We start from the raw sequence: 25,092 nt of genomic DNA, 5'->3' as shown, positions 1-25,092 counted from the left end.
GCGTATTTCACCAAGTAGCTGGTGCAACACAGGCAGGTAACTGCCAAGTTACCACAGCTGGGGACTGCCAGCACAGCACAACCCACTGTGCATGGAAAGAGCCCAGCCGCGATGCTGGGCACCACATGCAGCGCTTTACTCGGTTGGGTTGGGAAATTGGTGTGTGTATTACAGTGAAGGACCCAATTGTGACACGTATCGGGGAGGGACTGAGGGGAGTGCACCTTTTTACTTTTTAAACTTAAGGAAACTGGGATTTGCAGTGCTTCCTAAGGCGTTCCCCCTGAATAACAAACGGTTTTGAAGGGGAGGAGCAACGGCTGCACTCTCCATCCCGCTTTTTAGGGCGTGCAGGAACAGTTTCAGACTTGTTTTGTGAACTTTACAGACGTTATACTTATAACAGCGTACGAATATCGGCGGAAGCAGCCGCACGAGGGACACAACCACCTCCGGCTGCCTTCCCCGCCCCCACTCCCTCCCCCGGCCGCCGCCATTCCCGGGGGCGCCGGAAGGGATTCGGCGCCCTTCCGCCGCGGGGTCACGTGACGTCCCGTCGGCCCCGCAAGATGGCGGCGCCCATGTTGCTGCCCGAGTCCCCCCTGGGGAAGCTGAGGTGAGGCCGGGCCGCGCCCCCCCCGCCGCCCCCGCCGCGAAGGGAGGAGGCCCCGGGGGGTGCCCCGGGGGGGCCGCGGTCCGATCCCGGTCCCGGCCGGGGCTCGGCGGTGCCGCCGTGCGGCGGGCCCGGCGCTGAGGCCGCCTCGCGGCCGGGCCCGGGAGTGGCGCAGCTACGTGCCGCCATGGCCGCCCCGCCGCCGGGGCCCTGAGGGCCGGGGGGGGCCGAGAGGGTCGGGGGGGGGCCGCCTCCGCCGGCAGGGAGCCCCCGGGCACCGGAGGGGCGCAGGGAGGTGGGGGGGGGGCGGCCGCGAGGGGGGTGCGGGGGGGTGCTGCGCTGGCCCGGGGTTGAGCCCCACGCAGCAGGAGCTGAGAAGAGGCGGGCGCTGGGCGGGAGGGGTGCTCTGGTCAGTGCCGGGCATCAGCCGAGAGGGCGAGGTGGCTCCCGGGCGGTTGGCGTGACAGGAGGTGACGCCGGGCTTGTGTAGCCGAAGGCTGACCGGGCGGCGGGGCGTTGGTGATTGAGGGCAGGCGCTGCGCTCCCTGGTAACCACCGCGCTGCCGTCAGTGGCACGCGCCGTTGTGCGGGCGGCGGGGGCGTAAATAGCCACGAACTCAGAGATGGAGGTGAGTTTGGGGCTGTCTGAGGTACGCCTCTGGAGCCTTGTGAAATTGCACGTCCCGAAATGGCAGGATTTTGATCTGCTGACAACGCTCTGAGTGGCGGGATGGGAAGCGCTGAAGATCATCCCTGCTGTTCTGCTGCTGCGAACTGGCCAGAAACAGTGGAGCTAGAAGGAAAAACAAAAAGAAGGGTTTGGTGTGAAGGGATCATTAGATATTTGGAGGGATTTTAACCATAATGAAAACAAGATGCTGTTTCCGAACAGACTAGCAGAGCTATCAGACAAGTTTTCAGGCAAAACACGAGTGTGGCCAAGATTCAATGGTGGAAAAATGGACCTGAGAATTATCTGTGGTAACTGTTACGTGTGCTTTTCATAGCCATGCATTAAAACTGCTGTCTGTGGAGAATATCTAGATAGAAGTGTAGAGGCTTAAAATTTCATACCATGTAAAAAGAGAGGAAGACTAAAATATTCTGAAAGGGGTATCACAACTTCAGGCCAGGATACGCCCAATTTCTTCTCCCAGATCTTACCTAATAACCAAAGGTCAGACTCTAGGGGAGATTTCATGAAGTTGGTGATAATGCTAAGCCCTGCAGAGTTCAGGAAGGATGAGACTGTGTGTTGGTTCCCAGTGAGGTCGTTATTGCTGGCAACGTGCAGTTCTAACGGCATAGTTGCGGATTTCATTACCATGCCAGATATTCCTGTGGAGTTACTGTTTCATATGAATATTCATTAATTTTGCAGTTGTGAGATTTGGTGCTGCTGATGTAATTGAGTGTATGTATGACAGCAAAACTTAATTGTTTGGGTGTAGTAACGTAAATAATTTCTCATCTTCAGCCATCAAAAATACAGAGCTATTCTGAAAAAAGAAAAGCGGAAAAAAAAGCGGCAGGCACTTGCCAAACTGAGAGACTCTGGTAAGTGCGAAGAGTTTCATATGTTGTCTATTTTTGCTGACTGTGACATCTGATTATTTAGATGCATTGTTTTGTGTCTTTTCTCAGAAGCTACAGAAAAAGATGAATCGGTGTCAGAGGAGGAAGAGGAGGAACTGGAAGAAGAGGAAGAAGAAGAAGAGGAAAAAAAGCTCGAGGCAGAAAGGTGAAACAGCTAGAAACTAGTATATGCTTAGTAGATAGGTTTTTAGTCAATTACATTTTGACAATTTGAAAAGTCTCAATATATTTTATAAAATAGAATTCTTAATCTGTGTTTTATGCTACACAGGATTTTTCTAATGCATGAATGACTTTCATGGGATTTTCTATTTTAAAGAGTATTAGATAAACTGTAGTTAATGCTGAACTAATAAATTTGAATTATATGCATATCAATTGCAGGAAGTCAGTAAAATTTGTCTAAGTGGCATCTGGTTTCATTGGTAGACAAAAACTGCATGAGCAGTGGTTGCTGAGAGAAGAAAAGGCCCAAGAAGAGTTCAAGCTTAAGAAAGAAAAAGAAGAGGCTGCAAGAAAACGTCAAGAAGAAGAAGAGGTGATGTATAAACTGAGTGTTATAGTTGTGCCTGGTAATAAGGAAAACTTAAATCTTCGTTTAATATCTTCTACTGTTCTGCAGTGTATGCAATTTTGTTGATGTTGGTAGGTCTGAAAGTGTAAGCTCTGTAGTTTCTTTCATTCTAGATAGCAAAATTAAAAAGACAAAAATACTCTTTAAATGGATTCTTGTTCAGAGATTTAGTGGCTTATGACTGACTGAGACCTTTATGGTCAAGGAGTTACAATACAGCATGATAGTTTTGAATTTGACTGTAGTGATTATAAAGTATTTATTTGTTTCCTTAAATAACTTTTTAAAATTTTTTTTATCATAAAGAGAAAGATCAAAGAAGAATGGGAAGAGCAGCAAAGAAAAGAGAGAGAAGTCGCGCAGCAGAAGCAACAGGAGAAGAGAGAAAGAGAGGTGATTCCTGGCAGTGGGAGGATAAACGTGTTACATATCCTCTCGCATTATTTGATGCACGAGTCTATGCATGTTGAAGGCGGATTTTATTCTAATTGCGAGTGTATAAATGTCTCAGTTACTTCTCTCAGTTCCAAGTTGCTGAAATTATTCTTCATTGTTAAAGAGAAGCTAGCAATTCTGTTTACCTGGGAGGATAACTAATTCTAAATCATCTGGTTGTTTGTAATATGTACTCTTTTACATCAGTTAAACATGAAGGCACACTGTGAATGCAGGTTCTGGTATGTGCACTTCTTTACATCTTTATGTTAAAGGTGATCCTTATTTAATGTCCCAGTTAAACATGATCAGTATTGAAGAAAATTCCCAGGGAGGACATGGAATTACGTTGCTGCTGTTCCTTAACAGAGTTCTTAATCAAAAGATACATTACAGCTCTTCTTTACCTGACTCATCCAACAGGACGTATCTTTTTTTCAGAGTTTCCTGAGTGGAGGAAAAAAGTTATACTGAAAATAGTCATTTATAACACTTCATTTATAACACTAAGTGTACATTCTTCTTAAGTTTTAGGAGTCGAATAACCTGGATGTAAGATGCCTGTATGGAAATCCAAAGGGAGGACTGGCCTATCACCAGTAAAGGGTGATTGCAGCTTCCCAGGATCCGTGACACATCAGCTTCTCCACATTAGCAAAAGATTCTAGTTTAGCACAGCTCCTGGGAGGTGCCTTGATACCGTGTCTGGTAGCCGCGCTAGGAGAGACATGAGCACGTGGTATTGTCTCCTGCACTTAATCGCTGCACTTAATGTCACGAGTTACATAACACTTCCATGACGAATGAAAAAAACACAACAGTTGTGTTTCCTGCCAGTCTTCCTCTTCTGCTATGTATCTATTCCTTTCTTTGCAGAGTAGGGAGAGAAAATGTTGGTCTCATCCCCTGTTGGAGGTTGAGGTAGAGTTCCCAGAACTATACCATGGTAACAGCAGGATTTTTTTCCTTCCCTTTCTTTGTGTCTGGGTTTGCCCAAGCTTCCAGCGGACTAATTTTGTCTCCTGAACTAGATGGAAGCCGTTTTCTGGGTTTTGTTCTGTTGTTTGTTTTTCTGGATTACTAATTTACTGGTCTAGTGAGCTAAATTGGCTCATAGAGGGCATTGACATGCGCTCAGAGGGATACTGTGAGTGCTCAGCTGGGAGTGGAGCCACCCATTTCAGCAACAGAAAGTTAGTAAATTGATTAGACCTGTCTCTTCAAACTGCAGTTTATTCAAATTCTGACTCACTGATTGAAAGAAAAGGTTTATTTTTTTCCCCCTTAAGATGGGAAAATAGTTATTTTGGGTTTGTGTCTTTTTTTCTTCCTCACATTGAATTGTATTTTTTTTTAACTTGCTCCTCCTCTTTTTAGATCTAATTAATTCTCTTCCAAATCAGAACAACAATAATGTATTTTCTTGCATTGGCTATCTTTAAATGTCTTTATTCTTGAAATTTCCTAGGATAATTTGTGAGAACTAATTTCCAGCTAGTCTTGGAGTGTGTCTATTGCTTTGCTCATCCCACTTAGAGGAGGGAAGGGAAAGAATATCCTCATTGTTTTGCTCTGTTTGAAAGACTAGATACAGCAAAGCTTGCCAGGTTTCCGATATTAAGATTTCTTAGCAGTTATAAACTTGGGTTTAACAGAGGCTTACTAAGCAGTGTGTTTTTCTGTGGTACGTAGGATGTTCCAAGTCAAAAAGTTTAGCACAACTAAATGATTACAAATTTAACTGTGACTAGATTGAGTACTAGATCAAGAGATGCATTTAAGTATTCAGTAGTTCAATGATTATCTTTTTTGAAACTATGACATTTTTGAGGTTGTCTAGCATTTAGGTTAGAAAATTGTCCACATGAAAGTCTAGTGTGATGTATCCTTTAACAGCTTTGTACCATGTGAAATGCTACAAAGCAAAGTAAAACGTCTGTTTTTAAAGCAAACCCCATGAAACTTTCATTATGCATAATCATTGAGTACTGTAAATTAGGTTCTTAACTAAAGAAACCAGATGTTTTGTGTGTCCTTGGGATTTTCACTAGTCCTGTGTTTGCACCATTTATAGGCAGCTGTGCAGAAGATGCTGGATCAAGCCGAAAGCCAGGTACGCTCAGCGTCTTTTTGAAAAAAGAACTGAAAAATAATTTAATTGCCATCCGGTGTTTGCCTTGTAGCGTGTTGTCCATCTGCTCTCAAGAACCTAATGGCCTGAATAAATTCAATATGTAGTGGTTTGCGTGAGCAGTAAACAATTATTTACTGGGTGGAACATAATTAAGTGTGTTTCTGGCTGGTTGATGGCAGTGCATTTGTGCATGCTCGTTCCTGTTCAGGAGGTCTGAGTCAAAAATGAATCTGAAAATACTGCTGTGTGCTGTATTTAAAACAAAACAACAAAACGCCTGACCCACAGACCTAGGAACAGTGGATTTTTGAATTAGAATTCTAAATAAATCTGTCAGTCCTTCTGGGTAGCAAGACAAAGTTGTCTTATTTAGAATCCCCCATCTGCTTAAAAAACATTCAGCAGCATAGGAGAGCACAGATCCTTAAGGAGAGAAAACTGTGTGGGGGAAGGTAACTGCTGGAGTGCCTGGAAGAATGTGGTTCTCAAGCTGTGTATAGTAAGGAAAACTGCAGTCTTCCTTTGATACTTAGAGAAGATGAATTCAGTTTTTCCTGTTTCCTTAGAGAACAACCTGATACGGTTAAATTTGTGAATACTTGTACTCTGCATAAGTCTGAAAATTAAATTTTAACCTAGTTACCTGTTGAGGGTTGATTGCTATTAGCTACATTCGGTTCTGAATTGCATTTAAAGAGTTTTCTTAGGCAGGGAATCTAAACCTTTATTTTGCAATATGGGTAGAAAAATGCTCAGAGCTATTACCCGACTGGTGCTGAAGATGTATTAGCAGCCACTTCTGCAAGGGCAGAGACAGAAATATTGCATGTTGGTCTTCATGTGGTATCAGTTCAGGGTTCAGTTACTTCGGCAGCATGAACAGTGGTAGTGCTGTTTTGTTGAGGGGAAATTATGGCTGAGAGTCATGAGCAGAACTGGTGGCAGAGTCAAATGCTGCTCATAAATAAACAGTTTTCAATTAATTTAAAAGGAGAGCTTAGGCTAGTTAGCTTTACAGATCTTTTGGCTAATGAAAATTACCTTCTTAAAACCTGTTTTGTTCATGGTCAACCAATGCTTGCAACTTGATAATCCTGATTTGAATTTTAGAAATCTTAATGTGATGGCCTGAGTTGAGCAGTATGGATGTTTTTCATTCCACTGCTACCTGTGAATTTAATTGCTTTTTAATTATGGCCTTTGGCAGGTTACTTTTATTTAGCCTTTCCTAACAGCATAAAAAATGATAATATTACTGAGCTTTAAGCTTTTGCAAGGACAGATAAGTAAATAGTCCTAGACTTTTACCTGCCAGGTGTAATAAGTGCTGGCATGAAGGAGCTAACTGGTTTAGCTGAATGAAAATAAACTGTCCCAACATTTGTAATTCTTGTGGATGATAAATGAAATTGTTGTTTCAGGAGCAAATATCACAGCTATTTTCTTTCGGTGAAGTTAAAAAAAAAAAAAAAAAAAAAGACACGGTTTGGTTATATTTTATTGTTAATACATAATTACGAATATAGACTTGCTCGTAAAACTGCACAATTATCAAGAAAAGGGGCCTCCATCACCAAAGACCCAAGGCACTGGGTAGCTTTGGGTTTGGTTGGTTGGTTTTTGTTTAAAAAAATAAAAGCTTAAATAGGCTCAAGCTTGCATTTGTACTAATGCAGTGCTCGTAATTGCCTGTGAATTTAATTGGCAGCTTCATTTTGATACTAAATCTTTCTTCTTTTTTTTAATTTTTTAACTTATATGTATTTTAATTTTTTTTTTCCACAGCTGGAGAATGGTGTGTCCTGGCATAACCCAGAGCCCCCAGAGAACATAGGAACAGAGAAGGACAGAGCAAATTGCCCGTTCTATATCAAAACAGGTTCCTGCCGATTCGGAGACAGGTAATCAGTTGAATATTTACCAGCAGGAATGTTTTGGAGAGGTGAGAGGCAAGCAACTTCATTAGGTTATGTGCAAACTGAAGAAATCTTGCTTCATAAATCACTTTTATTTATTTGGATGGGGTTCTGTTATTCATGGTGGAACTAGACATTGAGAGGAAAACTGTTGACTGCCTGGAACTGAAGCATTTATTGTTAAGGCACATTATTGATGGTACATTCTGGTTCCACTGGCCAGACTGCCTTTACCTTAGATCTGGCAGATGCACAGATACATTCAGACAGAGTACATTTGATTTCTGCTATTAGCACAGGCCTGACATGTCAGATGTTGATTTTTATCTTGATTAGTTTGCATACGCTGCATCTTTTAATAAATAAATAAATAGGAGGATGTCAGCTAAAGCAAAACTGTGGTACATCTGCACAGTTGGGAAAGATGTTGTAGTAGCTTCCAGAATTCTCCTATTTGTATACTGTTAAACGTGTGATACACTCATTCTTGGTTCTTGTATACTGCTGTGGGTGCCCTGTCTGGGAGAGGAAATACAGTACAAGGTGAGAACAGAGGAAGGACGACAAGGTGATGAGAGATGAGGAGCAGCTTCTGTAGGAGGACTGGCTAATGCATCTAGGCTCTTCACTTTCAAAGAGTTGATGGAAGAGAGCTGTGGTAGATGAACGTTGAAGTCATGAGCAGGATGGGAAGGATTATTTGCTTTTAGTATGAAACAGCTTAATTAGGTGTCCCCAAGCATTTACCAGCTTAAAAACAACAAAAAAATCTTTCTCATAGGAAACAAATTGTGAAATTTGTTGCCAGAGGACATAGAGGAAGTCAAGGGCGTAAATGAACCTGTACTCCCAGACCCATCAGTGATCATTGAAATTGGTGTCCCAAATGAAGGGTCTGGCTAGAAAATCCCTTCGTTTCTGTGCGCGTTAAGGAGGGACAATAGATCAGCAGGGAAAAACTCTGATACTTATTACACGAATGTTCAGCATAAACGAGTACGGCCATTTAACTAACTTGTATCACTGAAATGTGTGTGATCCGTATCCTGTAGTTCTCTTTCTCCTAAAAGTAATTTGTTTTAGAGTGATGCATATTGTGGACAGTTACGTGATTACTGAACTCTACAGAAATTTCAATCCCATATATCTTTTTCTATTCTGAAATATGTGTTGAATGCCTAAATAAAACTTTGGGCAGCTGTTTCACCGCAAACAGCATTATTGCTGTTGAAATTTTAATGCTCAGTTCTTTGTAATCTTTGCAGTCTAATTTTTGTTTTGGAGGTACTTAATGGAGGTAACCTCCTTGGGTTAACTATGAACTGGCTATAAATCAGTTTTGCTGCAAACTATGCATAAGCTTTGTAACTAAGTACTGAGAAACATCGTATGCTGCCCTTCTCTCACCTGTAGTTGTTTCCTCTCCTTCATCTTCCTTCTTTGTCTTCACATAACATACTGCCTTCATATTCTGGTCATTTCATCCTCTGCTGCTAGCCACAAGCAGAAGGACCGAGATACAGGCAGGATAAGGAACGAACAAATAGGGTAGAAGCTGAAATGGGCCACAGTGGTGAAAAATTGAGAGCTGATATTATTAGTAAAATAATGACTGACTTGTCAAAGCTCACTATGTCTTGAAGAAGACAAAACTTTTTCAGACGATCTTAGACTCATATCATAGAATCGTCAAGGTTGGAAAAGACCTCCAAAATCATCTGGTCCATCCCTTACCACCAAATAATTAGAGTAATTTAAATACTAATTATTTTCTAGCAATACTAAATTCTGGGTCATTTGTTTTCCTTGGGGTTGCTTTTGTTCTGTCATGTGCTATCTTTGTACAGGCAATACTGGTTGGGTATAATATTTTGTGTTCCATAATACAAACACCAGTGAAATGAGGTCGCTTTTCAAATCAAAAAAGATCAAATTCATTGTCTCATTTGTTTGTATTTTTTTTGGTTGGTTGGTTGGTTGGTTTTGAAGTTGTAAATCAGAATGTGTGAGTCAATTTCTAGCTGGCAAGATGCAGAGGGAAACTTTCTGTCTTAAGTCTAGGTTGTAATTACTGGTTTTAGACCTGACCTCCCCCAGTTTGTCTGTGCTTTGCCATTGCTAGATAAGAGAGCAGACTAGTCTGACTGTTGCTCTGATCATGTCATGAAAAGCAGAAATGTGTTGGAGAGCGTATGACCCAGTTACTCTGTGAAGTGTTTGAAACAGATCATAAAGCACAGTGAAATAAACATGGGGGCTAGCATCCGTGCTCTTACCAAATCTAAAGGTTTGTGGGGGAGAACTGTATTTTGTGAGGGAGGTAGCCTGAAGATGGTAGACAGTGTGGGAGATCTTAATGGTTTTATGGCTGCCCAGAAGGTGAGATTAAGCTATGACTTGTTTATAATAAGCAGGTTTTTTTAATGGAAAAAAAAACAATAAGGTGTTCATCCAACTAAAGGACCAGACGTGCTTTCTTTTCCTCAGCCCCCTCGCACCTCACAAACCCCCTCTTCCCTGTGTGCTGAGAACATTACCAGTAAAAGTTCTTCAGTTTGCAAAACGAAGAGCAGGGACCTTTTTTATTTTTTTTTAATATTGTAGAGACTTTTCAGTATTTCTGTAAAGCCATTGAGAAATGGGGAATGCATTTAAGCCTTGCAACTTTGGCTTTTAATGTTATGGGTATCTATATCTTCTGCAGACTTTTTTTTTTAATGTAAGAATACATTTGTGATTGACAGAAAGCATGAAGATTATTTGCAAACTCACTTCCAAACTTCACTGTTTTAATAACAGTGTAACTTTGATTTTCCACTAGTGGGTTTTCTTTTGTAGGAGCTTTCTCAAAATGGCAGCTGTTTGAAGCTTCAACAGGTTCATCTTCTGCCAAAAGTGCAAATCCTTTTTGTTCTTCTTTGTAACTATCCAGGTGTTCTCGCAAGCATAACTACCCAACGTCTAGTAAGACACTGCTTGTCCGAGGGATGTTCATTACTTTTGGCATGGAGCAGTGCCGGCGGGATGACTACGACACCGATGCGAGCCTCGAGTACAGTGACGAGGAAACCTACCAGCAGTTCCTGGAGTTCTACGAGGACGTGCTTCCTGAGTTTCAGAATGTGGGGAAGGTTGTTCAATTCAAGGTATGCATAGGAGTGTAATAGCTTGTCTTTTTTTTTTCAATTTTTAACATATACCACATCAGTTGTGTTTTACTAGCCTTTGGAGAATTCTGTGCAGCATGCTCTAGCTAAATCCCATACACTTGAGAGAACTGTCTGGTGTCTGCTGCAAACTGTGCGTCTCTCACGGCACCTGTGAACTTCCAACCGCTGCTACAGAGCATTCTGGGTGAATCTTCTCTGCTAGTCTCCTGAACTGTCATAAAAGCTTGTGCTTTTATATTGCCAGGTGTTCGTACAGAACAACAGTCCACTTAACCTCACAGTCCCTTCTCTACTTAGCCTGTGATAAGCCCCAGAGGGCCCATGGATTAAAACTGCTAGGCAGTATTAAAGATATCTGGGCTAGTGCATTTGTGCCACTTAAAGCTGCACCAAAGGAATGATCCTGTGGAGATACAAAAAGTAGTTGGAGCATAATACCCAAATAATGTCATTTTAGAACTGGTTAGATAAAATAAACTCAAGTGGCAATGAACCGAAAAGGTAGCAGATATTTCAGTAGCAGGAATTAATTTGAAATGGCTGTATTACGAAGAAGTATGTTGTGTAAATGGTGTTGAGATGTGTCATCCAGCCTTAGTTTCTGCATCTGGTTTCCTGAATTTTTTTCCTATTTATATTACGATTTCTCAGGGGGACAAATGAGGGTCCTGTAAATGGAGACCTTGGAGATGAATGCTGCATTTTGACAGTCCCTTGTTGTCATAAAATGTGCAGCTTGGATGGTGAAAGCTCCTTGTAACAGCATCCCTTTCTGCTTGCTATTCCTAAGTGTTTTTCTGTAGTCACCGGGAGGCATGCTGTGCCTTTTCTCCTTTTGTTTCTCTGTACTGGCAGCTGCCTTAGAACAGAAATTAGCATTTCAAGCAAGAGGAAAGTTAAGTTTAAAAAAAAAAAAGTGAATTTTCAATAGCTGTATAATGAGGTTGTAAGAAAGAAACCTTTACTTGTTTGGATGAGTATCCCACCTTATTTTGACTCGAGGGATATTAGCCAGCAATACTCCATCGTAGAAGATGGGATGTAGATTCCCACTGGAGTGTGGGTTGAAACGCTGTCTTACCATCAAACTCGGATCCTTAAGGTAGTATCTTTGTTGTGTTATGTGCAACTATCTGCTAAAGTTGCACATACGTGGATCCCTGTGGCTAATAATGGGGTAAGAGCTTCTAGTGTGGGGTTTTGTAGCTTCTGAAGTAATTGTGCAACTGTAATTTGATTTTCAAAGGCATTTTCATGTTATTAGAGATGCTTTGGAATTATGTGTTGGCAGCTGGAATCTCAACCGTGGTTGAGTCTCTCCTACCATTTATAATTGTATTATACTCATCCCTGTTTCAATTGACTTCCATTTCCAACGTGGCACGGGATTTTATTCTTACTGTTCTTTCTGGGAAGCTACTCCTGAATCTGGCAGATTCTGACAAAATGCCCTTCTTTTCTTTTCCCACCCAAACATGTTGAAGGTGAGGTCATTCTTACTTGTTCTTACACTGACATTGCTATTTATCTCAGATACTGTGACTGTTTACTCTGTAATATTTAATTACATAACTGCTCCTTGTTGCCTCTGAAGCCCTTGCCTAATCCAGAGGTGTACTCTCTGAGGGTCAGGCAGGGTCCAGTGATGAAAGAAGCTGCTTGCCTCATTTGGTGCCGATACTGGAAGAGGCCTGGGGGCAGAAGAGGCTGGGCTCACGGTTCTGCTCTGGAGAACTAACAAGGTCCTAACCAGCTTGGGCCTGCCCGACTCAGCATCCCTAGTAACCAGTAACAAGGTTTTTGGAAGTTAAATTGTGTATTTTTGTGAGGTCCAGATAGACTGTGAATGCTAAATTATTGTGAAAAATGGTGTATCAGAACTGTCCAGTGAAAGCTAGTGACTTCAGCTTTTCTAACTTATCTCACAGGGATGCTGTGAAGGTAAATTGTTCTAAAGATTCTTTTTCCATAATGAATCCCACATTTCCTCATGGGGATACTACCGAATGTTTTCAGAGCAGGACTTGGCAGTCGCGTAGTAGGGTTGGCCCAGAATTAAGTGCAAGACAATGGAGTACAAGCTGCCTTTTGGACTAACTGAAGCAGAGGACCTAGTGTTAATCAAAGCAAAATGCTGCAAACATACAAACGTAAACCAGAAGGCCTTTCTGTTGTCTGAACATCACATTTGACTAAAACTATGTTTAGAAGAAAATAATATGCAAGTTCATATTGATGTGCTGTCATAAATCAGAATGGCTGCCACCTTCACGTGCGTGACTTGCTGTACAGCATCAGCCTTCAGGTGTCCTAACTTAATGTTTCGATCTCCTTAGGTCAGTTGCAACTATGAGCCTCACCTGCGAGGAAATGTGTATGTCCAGTACCAGTCGTAAGTATTCATAGTCTTACCAAGTTTTAGAACTAAACTCCAAAGCCCAGTAATGAAAATTGTTTGTATAATCCAAATATCTGTTCTCATACTGCAATGGGAGCCTAAAATTGGTAACTAACATCCTAAATGCTTGTACAGTGATGATGTTACATGTTTGTTTGTTTCTTTCTTCTTTTTTAAAGGGAGAAGGACTGCCAGGCAGCTCTTGCTCTATTCAGTGGCCGATGGTATGCAGGCCGGCAGCTTCATTGTGAATTCTGTCCTGTGACAAGATGGAAGACTGCCATTTGTGGTGAGTTACATAAACGCTTGTAAAAGAGAACGTGTGTTAATGAAAGAGTTAATGTAGAAGTGAAAAAGGGGGAGTTAATCTGTCACTTTAATTCAGCCAGTGCTTCAGATCGAGTTCATTTCTATTTGGAAGACAAATATGCTTACTTGTTTGTGTAGCTCTAGGAAGGAAAGGGAATATTTGTCCTATGTCACTTAAGTGTTTGAATCATCCTAGTGGATTTGCTTGGACGGGAAGAGAAAACGTAGATCCCAGCTTTGGAAATAATAACAACACTAAAGCAGAAGTGCAGAAAATACAAATTTATCTCTTTCAAAAGCAACAATAGTTTCTCAACCATCAACAGTTCTTAGCAGTAACTTACATTTGACTTCTCTATATTTACATTCTTAGAAAGTTTAGAGTACTAAAAGTATTTATGAAAATAGTTTTAAGCTAAAGCCGTAATAGCCGTCTTAAAAACATGTTAGAAGGTTAATTCCAAGAAAAGTACGTATCGTAAAAATAATCTTGGGTGAATTAAATTGGTAGGCGTTCAGATACTTGTTTTTCTGTTGGAGGAGGCAAAATTAAGTTCAGAAAGTTTCTTTTCCAGTAGGTGCATAATGAAGGTTTAACAGGTCTGGTTCATTTAAAAAAAAAAAAAAAAAGCAAACCCTAATCTGTTGCAGGCTTATTTGAAAGGCAGAAGTGTCCAAGAGGGAAACACTGCAACTTTCTTCATGTATTCAAAAATCCGAACAATGAGTTCTGGGAGGCCAATAGAGACATACGTATTTCTCCTGAACGGACTAATCAGTTGTCTAAAAACTCTGAGAGGAGAAACAGATCAAGCCATCGTGATGACTATTACAGCCGGTCAAGGAGAAGGGGCAGCCCAAGCTCAGATCATTCTTACCGCAGAAACGGAGAATCTGAGAGAAAAAAGAATCGCCGCAAAAACAAGAGGAGGCGCCGGTCTGGCAGGTCAAGGAGTCGAGAAAGGAGGAGGTCTCGCAGCAGAGGAAGGAAGAGGAGAGGACGCAGCCGCAGCAGAAGCTACAGTCGAACACGTAGTCGGAGCAGAAGTCGGAGCTCTTCTCGATCCAGGAGTAGGGGTAAAAAGAGATCAAGCAGCAGAGGAAAAAATAGTGAAACTCCCAAAACAAAGTGAGAGTTAATCTTAGAAGTTGCTAATTGATCAAATGTTGATCAAATGTAGAGCTGACAAAAATCTTTCCAATAGGGCACCAGATACGTTTGAGTTTCAAATAAAGTGTTCTTGCACATTAAAATATTTCTTCCTAATAAAGGAACCTAGTTTACTGTGTGCTAAGCTTCAGAAAATTAAAAGTTTAAGTCCTATATAAGGTGTAAATGTCAAGTACTCTAGCTACTCTGTCCCTCTGAACTACTGCAACATCTGGATGCATACTGAATACAAAATAGGAAGAGAAGTAAAGCTTTTTTGGTATATGCTTATTTCTGTGTAATGTGTGTGTTAAATGTTTACTGTCCCTGTAAGGAGTTAGTACAGAACAGCTAGTGTGCTGTCAATTCACACGACAGCACACTGCCAGTTGAAGTCTGTGTAAAAGACAGCCATTTATGTTTACCGTATGTTTATGGGATATATCGTTCTAGACAAAGTACCATAATCATGTTATGCATTGGAGAAAAGGGATCTGAAAGGCTTCACTGTTTGCTTGTACAATACTTGCCCAGTAGGAGCTTTGTGGTCATAAGTGTTGGATTTTTCTCTCTCCTGTGACTGAGCTGCTGAGCTAATTGCCTGTAGGGATTGCAGTAGACTAAAACCAAGTAGGAATTACACAGGAAAACAATCAATTTATTCAGTACCTTAATCCCCAAGTAAGTGTGGAGACCAATCACTTGTAATCCCTGGAGTGAAGGCAGAAAATACTTTGCATACTTCTTGGTTGCATACCATTTGTAGTTCAAAACAACCTGCCTAACCTATTATGGAGTGGGTGGAAAAGTGTAAATCTGGTAACTAAAGATGGGAGCGTAGCTGTAAAGGCTCGAGATGTTGCAGAGTGGCTAAAGAAACTCAGTATTATTTTATACCTGAAGTAATATTTCAGTTTTTTTGTGAGAGAAGGACTTGATATCAAGCCTTTTTTTAGGCTTATATTGCAGTTTAAGGCACCCTACTGCCTAGCTTCCCTACAGTCAAGGTGGAGAGGGGTACTTAAAAATGAGGTTATCGGGACGAAGCTTTTTAGAAATGACAGCTGTGTTAGCGGAGTACCTGCAGTTAGCAAAGTTCTTATTAGCTATTTCTTCAGTTTTAAATGAAAGATTTGTGCTGTTAAGTGGACTATACTTCACACTGTTTAACTTTACGTTTTTAACTCGGGCACTTCGATGTCTGTTTATGCTTGGAGAGAGCAGTTTGTGGCCCTGAAGGTGCGGGTGCCCCAGGTGTCTGCTGTCCGCAGAGATAGTTCTCTCTCTCTTCAGCCTCTCCAAAGAACTTGGGACTCCTGCCTCTGAGTACAGTTCAGACCACTTGCTAAGTTAGAAGTCTCTGAAGTAGGCATGAAATGCTCCCAAATAAGTTTTTGTTATGACTCAACAACATAGCATCAAGTTCTTTAGAAAATCTGGACATCCAAATTCCAGTGTAGTGTTCCTCATAGCAAAAGCATTTTTTTTCCCCCGGGATAGTTAAGAGTGAATGACCATTGCTTCTGGATATAATATATATATATATATTTTTGCTTTTCTAAATGCATACTGCACCTAGCATGCTGATTATACATTTTCCTTCTTTCATGTGTAACTGTTGTCCAATTTGGAGTAATACAACAGAAGTGCTATATATTGTTGTTCAGTTCAAACCCAACTTTCACTATATATTGTCATAACTGTAGGCAGAACTGTAGCTTAGTTAATTTGATTAAATGTTTTAGTTATTAACAGACGTAGGGACTGTAATAACTTTTGAAATAATAACTTCATTTGAAAGGCAGATTTTGCTGGATAGACAGCACTGTTTTAAATTGTATTTGAGAAATTTGTGACAACTGCTTTCTCATAATGTATCTTTCCTGCCTAGATCTTACATGTATGTTTTCCCCAGGGTTTCTATTTTTTTCATAGATGCTCACTTGTCTAGTTGGGGCACTTGTGCACAACGTGGCAAACCGGTACAGTTGAACTGGCCTTCCCCACTTGCTGGGCTGCATCACCAGCAGGCCAGTAAGATGACTTCACTGGTGCTGCCTCGCTCCCACAGCCCGCCTTCTGGTGAACTAGCCTGCTGGTTAAGGCTCTCGGGTAGAAAAGTTGATTTGTGCCACCTGCGGTGTGTTGTACATCCCCTGCCGTGCAGCGTGCCGCTCATGCTGTTGCTGAGCATTGTCTGAGGGAAGTGAATCACCGAGCTCAACCAGAAGTGAAAGGGGTGGTAGGATGCCGATTTTGTGAAGATCTGTGACAAGCAGGGTGAAATAAATGAAACGGACCACTCTAGGACTAGAAACCAAGCGCCAACTAAGACCCATGTGAGAATTCCACAGGTAATTAGGCTCCTTGTCCCCACGGTTTTGTAATGGGATCAGGGAAGCTGAGCTGCTGTATTTTATCTTTTTTTTAAAAAAAAAAAGTTCTTAATTAAAAACGTTGCTCAGAGATGCATGTAAAACTTAAATATACTTTATTTCTGCTATTCTAATGGCTGAGGCTTCAGCTTTTTTTCTTGAGGTCTGGATCCAACGTGCTGGCTGCACCTGTGTGCTGTAGAACTGGTAGCTGTAATTATCATTGTTTCACATGCAGTCTGCTTATTACACAGAAATTGAGTGCTGTAGATCTGACATTTTGTTTGCATTTGTTAGCATGAAACCTGGCCTCTAACCAGTTTTCGAAATTAAGAGTTCATGTATTTCAGTAGTTTCCCTACTTCATAATCTTAAGTAGTGTCATATGCATGGTTGTGTTTCCTTATTAGCTGAGTGAGCTATTTATTCTGATGAGACAAAGAGACTAGAAGTTCTTAAATGTTAAGCTCCTTTCTTTTTTTCCAAAGGGGAAAAACCCCAGAAACCACAGAAGGGATTTAAATTTGCAAGGAATAGCTTGTTCTCACCATGTACTATTCTGCATAATCCACATAAGAGGACCTTATAAAGTGAATTCCTACTAGCTATTGAATTACTACTTTTTTTTTTAATGACTGCTTAAGGCAGTTGCTTTCAGACCTTTTTTTTTTTAATTTATTTGTGCAAGGATCACCAAGAGGCTTTGGATTGATTATGAAAGCAGGTGTTGACACAGAGCTGCAAGAAGGGGGTTAGAACAGCAGCAGGGGCTGGCCAGCCAGCTGATGGAGTCAGGGCAGGGAGCAGGTGCTGCTCCGATCTTCTGTGGAAGGAGTAACGTACCTGAGCAGGACGCTGAACGTGGAAGTCCAACTACTTCATGAAAACCATCCCGCTCGAGGTGATTACCTGAAGTGTTTCATGACAGTAAGCCAGCACGCTTCCTGTGGCAGAAGGGAACACTGACAGGGGTAGGAGCTACTCCTGTAAGCACCAGTAGTATCCCTGCCCCTTTAGGCACCTGGGAAATAGGTTTGCCTTCTGCCAGCAGCACACCCTCATGTTTTCACCGGTGCCTGCTTTGAGGTGATTTCCCTTTCCTTGATGCTTGCTGTGCTTGTTGAGTAGCCAGCTACCACCGCGCAGCTCTGAGAAGGGCTCACGTGTTCACATGCCGAATGCGAGACTTGCATTTTCACACAGCGGGAACAAGCGTACAGGAAGGCCTTTCCTCTCTGGCACTTTCCATTAATGATGGAATGAGTGGTCAGAAAACATTCTGAGTAACGTTTCAGCTTTAAACCCTTCAGGAGGACAATCCTTGATTCAGTTGCATATTACCACATGTTGCATGTTACCACGTTATCAGTAATTACCCCGATGTTTACTGGTTATATACCTGTACCAGTAGCAGCATCTTTGGGAAGTGCAAAGTAACGGTTTTCAGAAGAAATACAGGAGTCTGCTCAGAGATGCTGTTGCTTCCTGTCCTGTAACAGCACTTTAAAAATGTGAAAGTTAAACACTAGTTAAAAACTTTAAAGCTCAATTTAGTTTCTTATATCACTGAAAGAATGCAGCTGATTTTGCTGTCACTGTAAGCTTGTTGTAATTAAAAAAACACTTATTCCACCCATCCTTCTATTCAGCTCTGATGTATCAGCTGAATACAGCATCTATCACATTTAAAAAAAAAAGTATCTGACAAATCCCGTTCAGAAAGCTACTGGACTGAGTAGAAAGCAAGCTGTACAAGCATAACCCATAAACATGGTAATTCAGCAAGGAGGCAGCCACAGCATGACCATCACCCCAGTGTTAACTCAAAAGGAACAGCAGATGTTTAAGAAGGCCTCTTCAACTTGAAGATTCAGTGATCACAGTGAAGGCACTCAGGCCAACAATCCCTTGCCTAACACTTCAGAAATTCTACAGGATTCCTTAGCTTTTTTTCCCCCCCTTCTTTAGCTAAGATAGGAAATTTAAGAAACAAAATTTTACGTCCACATTAAAGAATGCCCTAAAGATGGTAAGTTTTCCCTATGCTTTTGCTGGTAACATCAGGCAGTTCAGTTGCTTCAGAAAGCTGGAAAGCAGGTGAGTCAAGAGAAACTTTTGGATGAGACTAGGACTTAGGACTGTGAATGCTGCATTGACATGTTTGTAATCCCATGTATGGAACTGAACAGTGAGCTTGTATTATCTAGAACCCTCTCTCAAGCAACATGTGATTTGTTTTAACTTCAAGTGAAGTGGCACTACCGCAACAATTTACCATCCACTTTAATAAATTCCATGTTTAATGTGATAAGCCTTCCAGAAACCTGCTAATTTATTGCTTTCTGTAGAATTTAAATGGATGTAAATAACTAATCTTGGACACAGTATTCTCTCACATTTTTTTAATAAAGTGCTCAAGAGCAGGTTAAGCACTGTAATAAAATTTCCCTTTTTTTTAAAGCTGGCACTGAGTAGCCTTTTTTTTCCCTCTGCAAAAAAAAATGAACTAATTACATATAAACACAAAGCAATGGTGTAAAAATGGACATTTATTACAACTAAACCAATGTGACAGTACGACGGAGGTCAAACAATTTATTCATCACAATCACAACAAAGCTTAACCCAGCCAAGCACATACAAGTGACAGTGTAAACTTTAAAAACGCTCAATACGTAGGAAATTGCTTCAGGTTTGACTAAAGGTAATTCCACCGCTTCCATCTCACGCTGAGGGGTATTCTAACACCACTTCAACCTCACCTATGCCTGCACATCGTGCACGGAGGAAACGCAAACCACTGCTTGTGTGTGCCTCAAGTTAACCACGGTCTCTAGCAATGCGGTATGTTCAGATCCCACAAATGGCTTAAGCAGACGAAGTTGAACGCTGCGAGTTCACAGGCTCTGCTCCAGCACCACCACCGAGGCATGCAGACCCACCCCTGCCTTCTGCTGCCACCCACACTGGGCCCTGGGTCAGGGAACTTGTGCCTATCACCACTGACCCCCTTCTGGTGGGTTACATTTAGTCCCCCTCAGGCCAGGCCCACAGCCTGGCTCTCCCCCGGCTGTGTAACTGCTCATGCTAGCGCTGCGCGACTGCCTCCATCAGCCATGCCGAAGCTCAGTTTGGTGAGAACATACGTGGCACTACCTACTTAACTGACCCAGCCCAAACATGGACTTCTACAGTGAAATTGCTGGGAAGGGAAGAGAGGGAAACAAAGCCCGGCCTTCTCAGGGACCATGCACGCACACAGAACTTTGCTACTCCCAGGTGTAGCGATACCCTCTCAGAACTCGCAAAGCATACATGAACCACATCTCCTCAAGTGAAACAGTTCGAATGTACAATTAAACAGCCTGCGAGAAGTGTCAAACTATCACCTGATATCACTTTGCCCCATTTGCAGTGAATCTCGTATACAAATCTGGCTTTAAAAGTTCTCACTGCAAATTAGTTGGTTATACCACCATATACCAGGTAGGAGTTTTATAAGGGATGCGTCACATGTGAAAGATAAAAGTCAAGAAAAGTATTCAAACATGAAGCTGACACTGTTTTTCCTAAAGGTGCTTAAACACCCATTAAAGCATAACTATAAAACACCAATAAATACAAATTAAGTTGTAGAGTTCAAAAGAAAATCATAAAAACTCCCTTTTGTAAAGCTCCCTCTTTCCATGTTCAAAAGTATCCCATTTTCATTACGTACCTCTATAGTGTCAAAAAGGCTACTTTTTTGTGTGTTTATATTCAGAGCAAGCTAATACTGATTTAAAAATAGTTTCCCTGTTTGTATTTTTAACTACATGCATTCCCTTTTTAATATAGTAACTTGCACAGTTTTGCTCAGATAACTACATGTAAATGCATCTTCACTGCTAGTAAATGATCAGTTTGCAGCTTTCTTGCAAAAAGCATTACCACCTTAACAGTTTTTAACCAGTTTGATATGCAGATCCTAAGAGGATTCTTTGGTATAATGGCAAATTCAGTAGTAAACAGTTATTTCCAATCTTAATGCATCAACTGAAAGAAAGCAGAATTATCACACCTGTTGACTAAAAACATAGATGAACAAAAGTCTTTGGTTGTATAAACACAATTTCTACAATATAACATTTCATACTTGAAGTTGTCCATGTAGTTTCCGTTCATTTAGATATGCTATGGCAATGATACATTTATTTCCTGAAGTCGTTTGCTTATAAAAACAGTACACTTACTGAAATCAAATGCAATTTTTCTATAAATGCAGAGAAGAGAGACATTGAGTCAATTTAAATCTAATTCCCTTTCGTTTATCGTGTTTGTACTTCAGTTTCTTGTTCCCTTTTCAAAAGGAGAATTTCTCTTGTAGGCCTGAATGAAGCAGCTTAGCAAAACAGTAATACTGACAAACAGCATCTTACACCATTAGCTAAACATTACAATGAAGGCAGTGAACATTTACAGTATGAAACACTGAGATGTCATCAGCGGAACTGAAGATTTATGTCAATCCAATTTCTTCAAGTACACTACGTGGGGTCTCTGCTTCCTATGGAGGGAAAATTTGAGACAGTGGTAAATGGATCCTGTGCTTCTACTGAAGAGTACACCATACATGAGAGTTAGTATGAAAGATGCTTAATTAAAGAAAAGCTGAAAGACATGAAAATATAAAAGCACTGCAGTTTGCAAACATGGCATTAGCTGCACTTTTCAAAGAGCTGTTAATTAGATTGTCATGGTTCACAGGAAGAGCTGGTAGATTTTATTGCCCTTAAACATAATAAAAAAAGCAATTCAAGTGTACCAGCAGGGAACAAATCACAACCCAGTAATAGAGATATGAACTGGGGAGGGACAGGGAAGCATCTTGCAATGGAGTCTGCCAGTTATTTTTGTGGTAAAGTGTTTCATGGGCCTCTGCTAGGCTAGAAGGAATGCATGGATGAAAAAGACTGAAGCTACTTCGATACAGTATCCCTCATGCTCTTCACGAAGAGCCTAGACGTTTTACACAGGTAACATGCTTAGCTTAAAAAAAAAACAAGTCCAGGTTCCTTGGTACAGCTGGTGTCAATAAATTTACTGTTCTGACAGTGGAGGAATTGCTAGGATTGGAATTGAATTATTCTACAGCAGGTAGAATACAAAGTTTTAGGTTAATTCTATTCTTACAAAGCTTTGTTTATAGTCAGAGCAAGTTGTTTTATACAAAACTCCAAAGGGTTATCATCAGTTCCATATTCATTATTGCTATAGCATCTGAAAAACATATTACTTTGATTAGAAACATTAAGCAGTACTTCGCCATAATTATTAACAATATGATAGTAAATAAAAAGGGATACTGTATCTTTATGGAAACAAGCATTTTTAATATCCAGAGTATGAATAAACTTACTTTAGCATCCTAAAGCAAGACATGTCATGAAGCAGGAAAAAGACAGATAACAGTTAAAGCAGCAAACAAATGTTTCCTAAACAAACTGTTACCTAAACTTTTTTTTTTTTTAGAAAAATATATTTTGGGTAAAGTACAAAATTAAAAGCCTTAAATCTTGCAAGCAACACCAGAACTTCGTTTCTATGGACTTTGACTGCGGAGCACAAAGTGATCACATTTAGAATCTTCAGTCAATTCAATTCACATGTAAGACTATTTAACACTAAACTAAAAGTTATAATATTTTAAAGGCAAATTCACTTGAAAGTCAGCATTTGAAAAAGTCCACTGCTGAGCACTTTCAGATGGCTTCCAAAATCCAAAAAGAAAAAAAAAGTTAAAACTGGAAGCAAGATACGCAGTGAATTAAGGATGTAGTGTTTTCTCACTGATGCAATATTTAAATATTCTTAGAACTGCAGTGACCTTGATAAAGCAAGGCAGTATGGTAGGCTAAAAGACTTACTTGTGTATTTAACATGCCCCCCCACACATACCAAAAAGAGACACTGCTTGAAGAGGAAGCTATACCATGTTTTTAATATAACCTGTAGCATTAAATTCCCAGATGATTTTGTTGCATTCATTTTAGAGGATATGCCTGTCCCCTATCCAATAACTTGATGCATTTTATTCCAAAAAAATCCTATACTTTTAACCAACTATAGGAACAGAACTCAAGTGGAAAAAAAGACCTTGAGGAAAACATGAAATCGTGAAACTTCTCACAGATTTCTGGGTCTTGAAAATACCTGTAGTAGAACAATCATTTAAAAGTTTTAAATTGACTCAACAGCAGTAGACATTTACAGTGGTGAAGCAGTGTGTTTACTAAACAACCTAAAGAAAGGTTGCTCTAACTGAAGACAGTGCACTGCTGCTATCTTTAGAGCAGTTTACTATTGCCATCTCCACTGCCTATTCAAAGTTGCAGATGATTTTCACTAGGCATATACTTAATTTAAGATTAAATTTCTTCAAATAAATCAAGGTCATTGGCTGATAATGAATTTAAAGCAAATTATTTCAAGGACATTTGCTACTTGCCCACAGGTAGACCTCACCAGTTAAACTCGGTAAGATGTTAACGTTTTAATATTACAGCAGTAGCCTTGAGGCAAACATGCCTTCTTACATGCATATCAACAATATAATCTCAACAGGAACACCTAAAAGCTAATGTGTTTTGCTAGAATAATTTCATCAATTATGACTTTTAAGAAACAAATGGAATGGATTATGTTTTGATCATGTTATTTGTTTTAGGAAGTGTCAAACATTTTATGCAATTATGGAATACATTCTGCTTTATTATACACTACCTGCAGCTCAGAATCACCCAAGGCAAACAATGCAAATTTGAAATATATCAGAACACAGATGAGGAAAAAAGCCATTCACATGAGACAAAAGTGCATGCAATACTTTTATTTCAAACATGCCAGGGAAGCTAATTCATTACCTAGTCATTTAGAAGCAAGCAGCTGTATACAGACAACAAGAAAAACAGCATCTCATTACAGCTCAATGCACAGCATTTTAAGCCAACAGGCGTGAAATAATGCAGGCTAAAGCAGCATTAACCAGACATTCAGAAATACATTGTTAATGTCTTACAGAAAAAGGCAAACTTGGAAATGGAAAACCACTCCTATGATCTTGTCTTCTATGACTTCAGAATGCTGCAAGTCTAACCCAAATCTTTTGTCCCATCCCCTAAATCTCTCATCTTTATGTCAGTTTAACACTTGAAATGTAGTGCATTACCACATATAAAATGTGGAACTAGCTACTTGTAAGCTACTAGCTACTTTTAAGTAGCTAGTTAACCTCTCTAACCACCTCTTTGCTAATTATATTTCAACAATTTTCAAAGACAGCATTGGTTTTATGTTACAAAATACACTCTTCTGCTAGGCTAACAGAGGACGCAATGAGTGCCCTCTCATTCTGCCCACTCTTTTTAACTGAAAGTTACTCATCATATTTATGTGTGTGGCAGTTTGCTGATGCACACTGCAGTCTGCACTTAAAACTGTAAATATCAATTGAAGGAGACACATTTCAAGTATGCTATTAATGAACTTAAAGTCTTTCCCATCCTAATCATGTGGGAAACAATGAACTTGTTCTCTCCTTCAGTAGCAGCAATTGTTTAACTCACACCAGTGTTTTGAACATTGAAATACAAATGTTGTAACTTCCAGATTTACGTAAGTCATTCTCATGGCCCTAATCAGTTCTGTCTTCCTTCTCTTTGTAAGGTAAGGCACGCTATTGTACCAGATTCAGCAAAGGATACTGGTATGAGCATCTTTAAGTAAGATGCAAGATCTACGTAGAATTGTGCAATATTTAATACTTCTGTGTATATATATAGTAGTTCCACACACTACTACTACACTAATATCTCAGTAAATATTAACAATCTACTGATTTTAACTCTAAGTTTAAATACCACCAACACTCAGTTAAAAGATAACAGGTCAAGTAATGTTACAGTACAGGTGCTGCAGCAAATAGATGTTTAGCTCAGATAATTCTGCAGAACTTTTAAGCATAAGACTTCAAGCTTACACACAATAAAAAAGTTAAACCATATGCCAAGAAACACAAGTTTTGTTGAAATGAGACATGTGAAGAGACAACACTGTAAAACATAGGGGGAAGAGGAAAGTACAACAGCAGAGAATGGTTGTGGTATTCTATTAGATTCAAGATGACTGGATTCACCAAGCTGATGATAATGTTGTCATGAGTAAGTCACAGGTCTATCTCCTCTGAAATTCTGCATGCATGATGAATGAAGCCATTTAGTACACTGGGACATTAAAGTATTCATGACGTGGCTACAAAAGAAATGTACATATTCTTACACATAAGAAAAAGGTGGACATATATGCAAGGAAAAAAAAGATTCTCACTTTTGTATCCCTGACATGGAAGAACATTTTATACATAAAATACTGCATTTTTGACTAC

General features: G+C 40.3%; 2 protein-coding genes across 9 annotated transcripts in view; one reads left to right on the top strand and one right to left on the bottom strand.

The window, feature by feature from the left end:
- Window positions 1-19,130, top strand: ZRSR2 (zinc finger CCCH-type, RNA binding motif and serine/arginine rich 2). The gene is made up of 11 exons (XM_083820814.1): window positions 1-616; window positions 2,091-2,170; window positions 2,258-2,354; window positions 2,639-2,747; window positions 3,090-3,176; window positions 5,293-5,331; window positions 7,138-7,253; window positions 10,201-10,414; window positions 12,775-12,830; window positions 13,016-13,125; window positions 13,797-19,130. Exons 1-11 carry the CDS (start codon window positions 570-572, stop codon window positions 14,276-14,278), a joined length of 1,437 nt encoding a protein of 478 aa, XP_083676940.1. The 5' UTR covers window positions 1-569; the 3' UTR covers window positions 14,279-19,130.
- A 72-nt stretch (window positions 19,131-19,202) lies between these two features.
- The window catches only part of AP1S2 (adaptor related protein complex 1 subunit sigma 2), a 30,084-nt gene continuing 24,194 nt past the window's right edge, over window positions 19,203-25,092 (bottom strand). For 5 of the 8 annotated variants that reach the window (XR_014578307.1, XR_014578308.1, XR_014578309.1 and 2 more), the window contains one exon: window positions 23,524-24,959. Coding sequence is in view for 3 of the 8 variants with exons in the window: in XM_083820817.1 (XP_083676943.1) it covers window positions 24,924-24,959 (36 nt within the window). In the remaining 5 variants the exon portion in view is untranslated. Of the gene's footprint in view, window positions 21,217-23,523; window positions 24,960-25,092 lie in introns of those variants that run through there. The other 3 variants (XR_014578306.1, XM_083820815.1, XM_083820816.1) reach the window with 1 other exon arrangement.

The sequence above is a fragment of the Anser anser genome (assembly GCF_964211835.1).
Source record: "Anser anser genome assembly, chromosome: 1".
Lineage (NCBI taxonomy): Eukaryota > Metazoa > Chordata > Aves > Anseriformes > Anatidae > Anser > Anser anser.
Note: the sequence above shows the minus strand (reverse complement) of the source record. Positions and strands in the feature narration are given on the sequence as shown.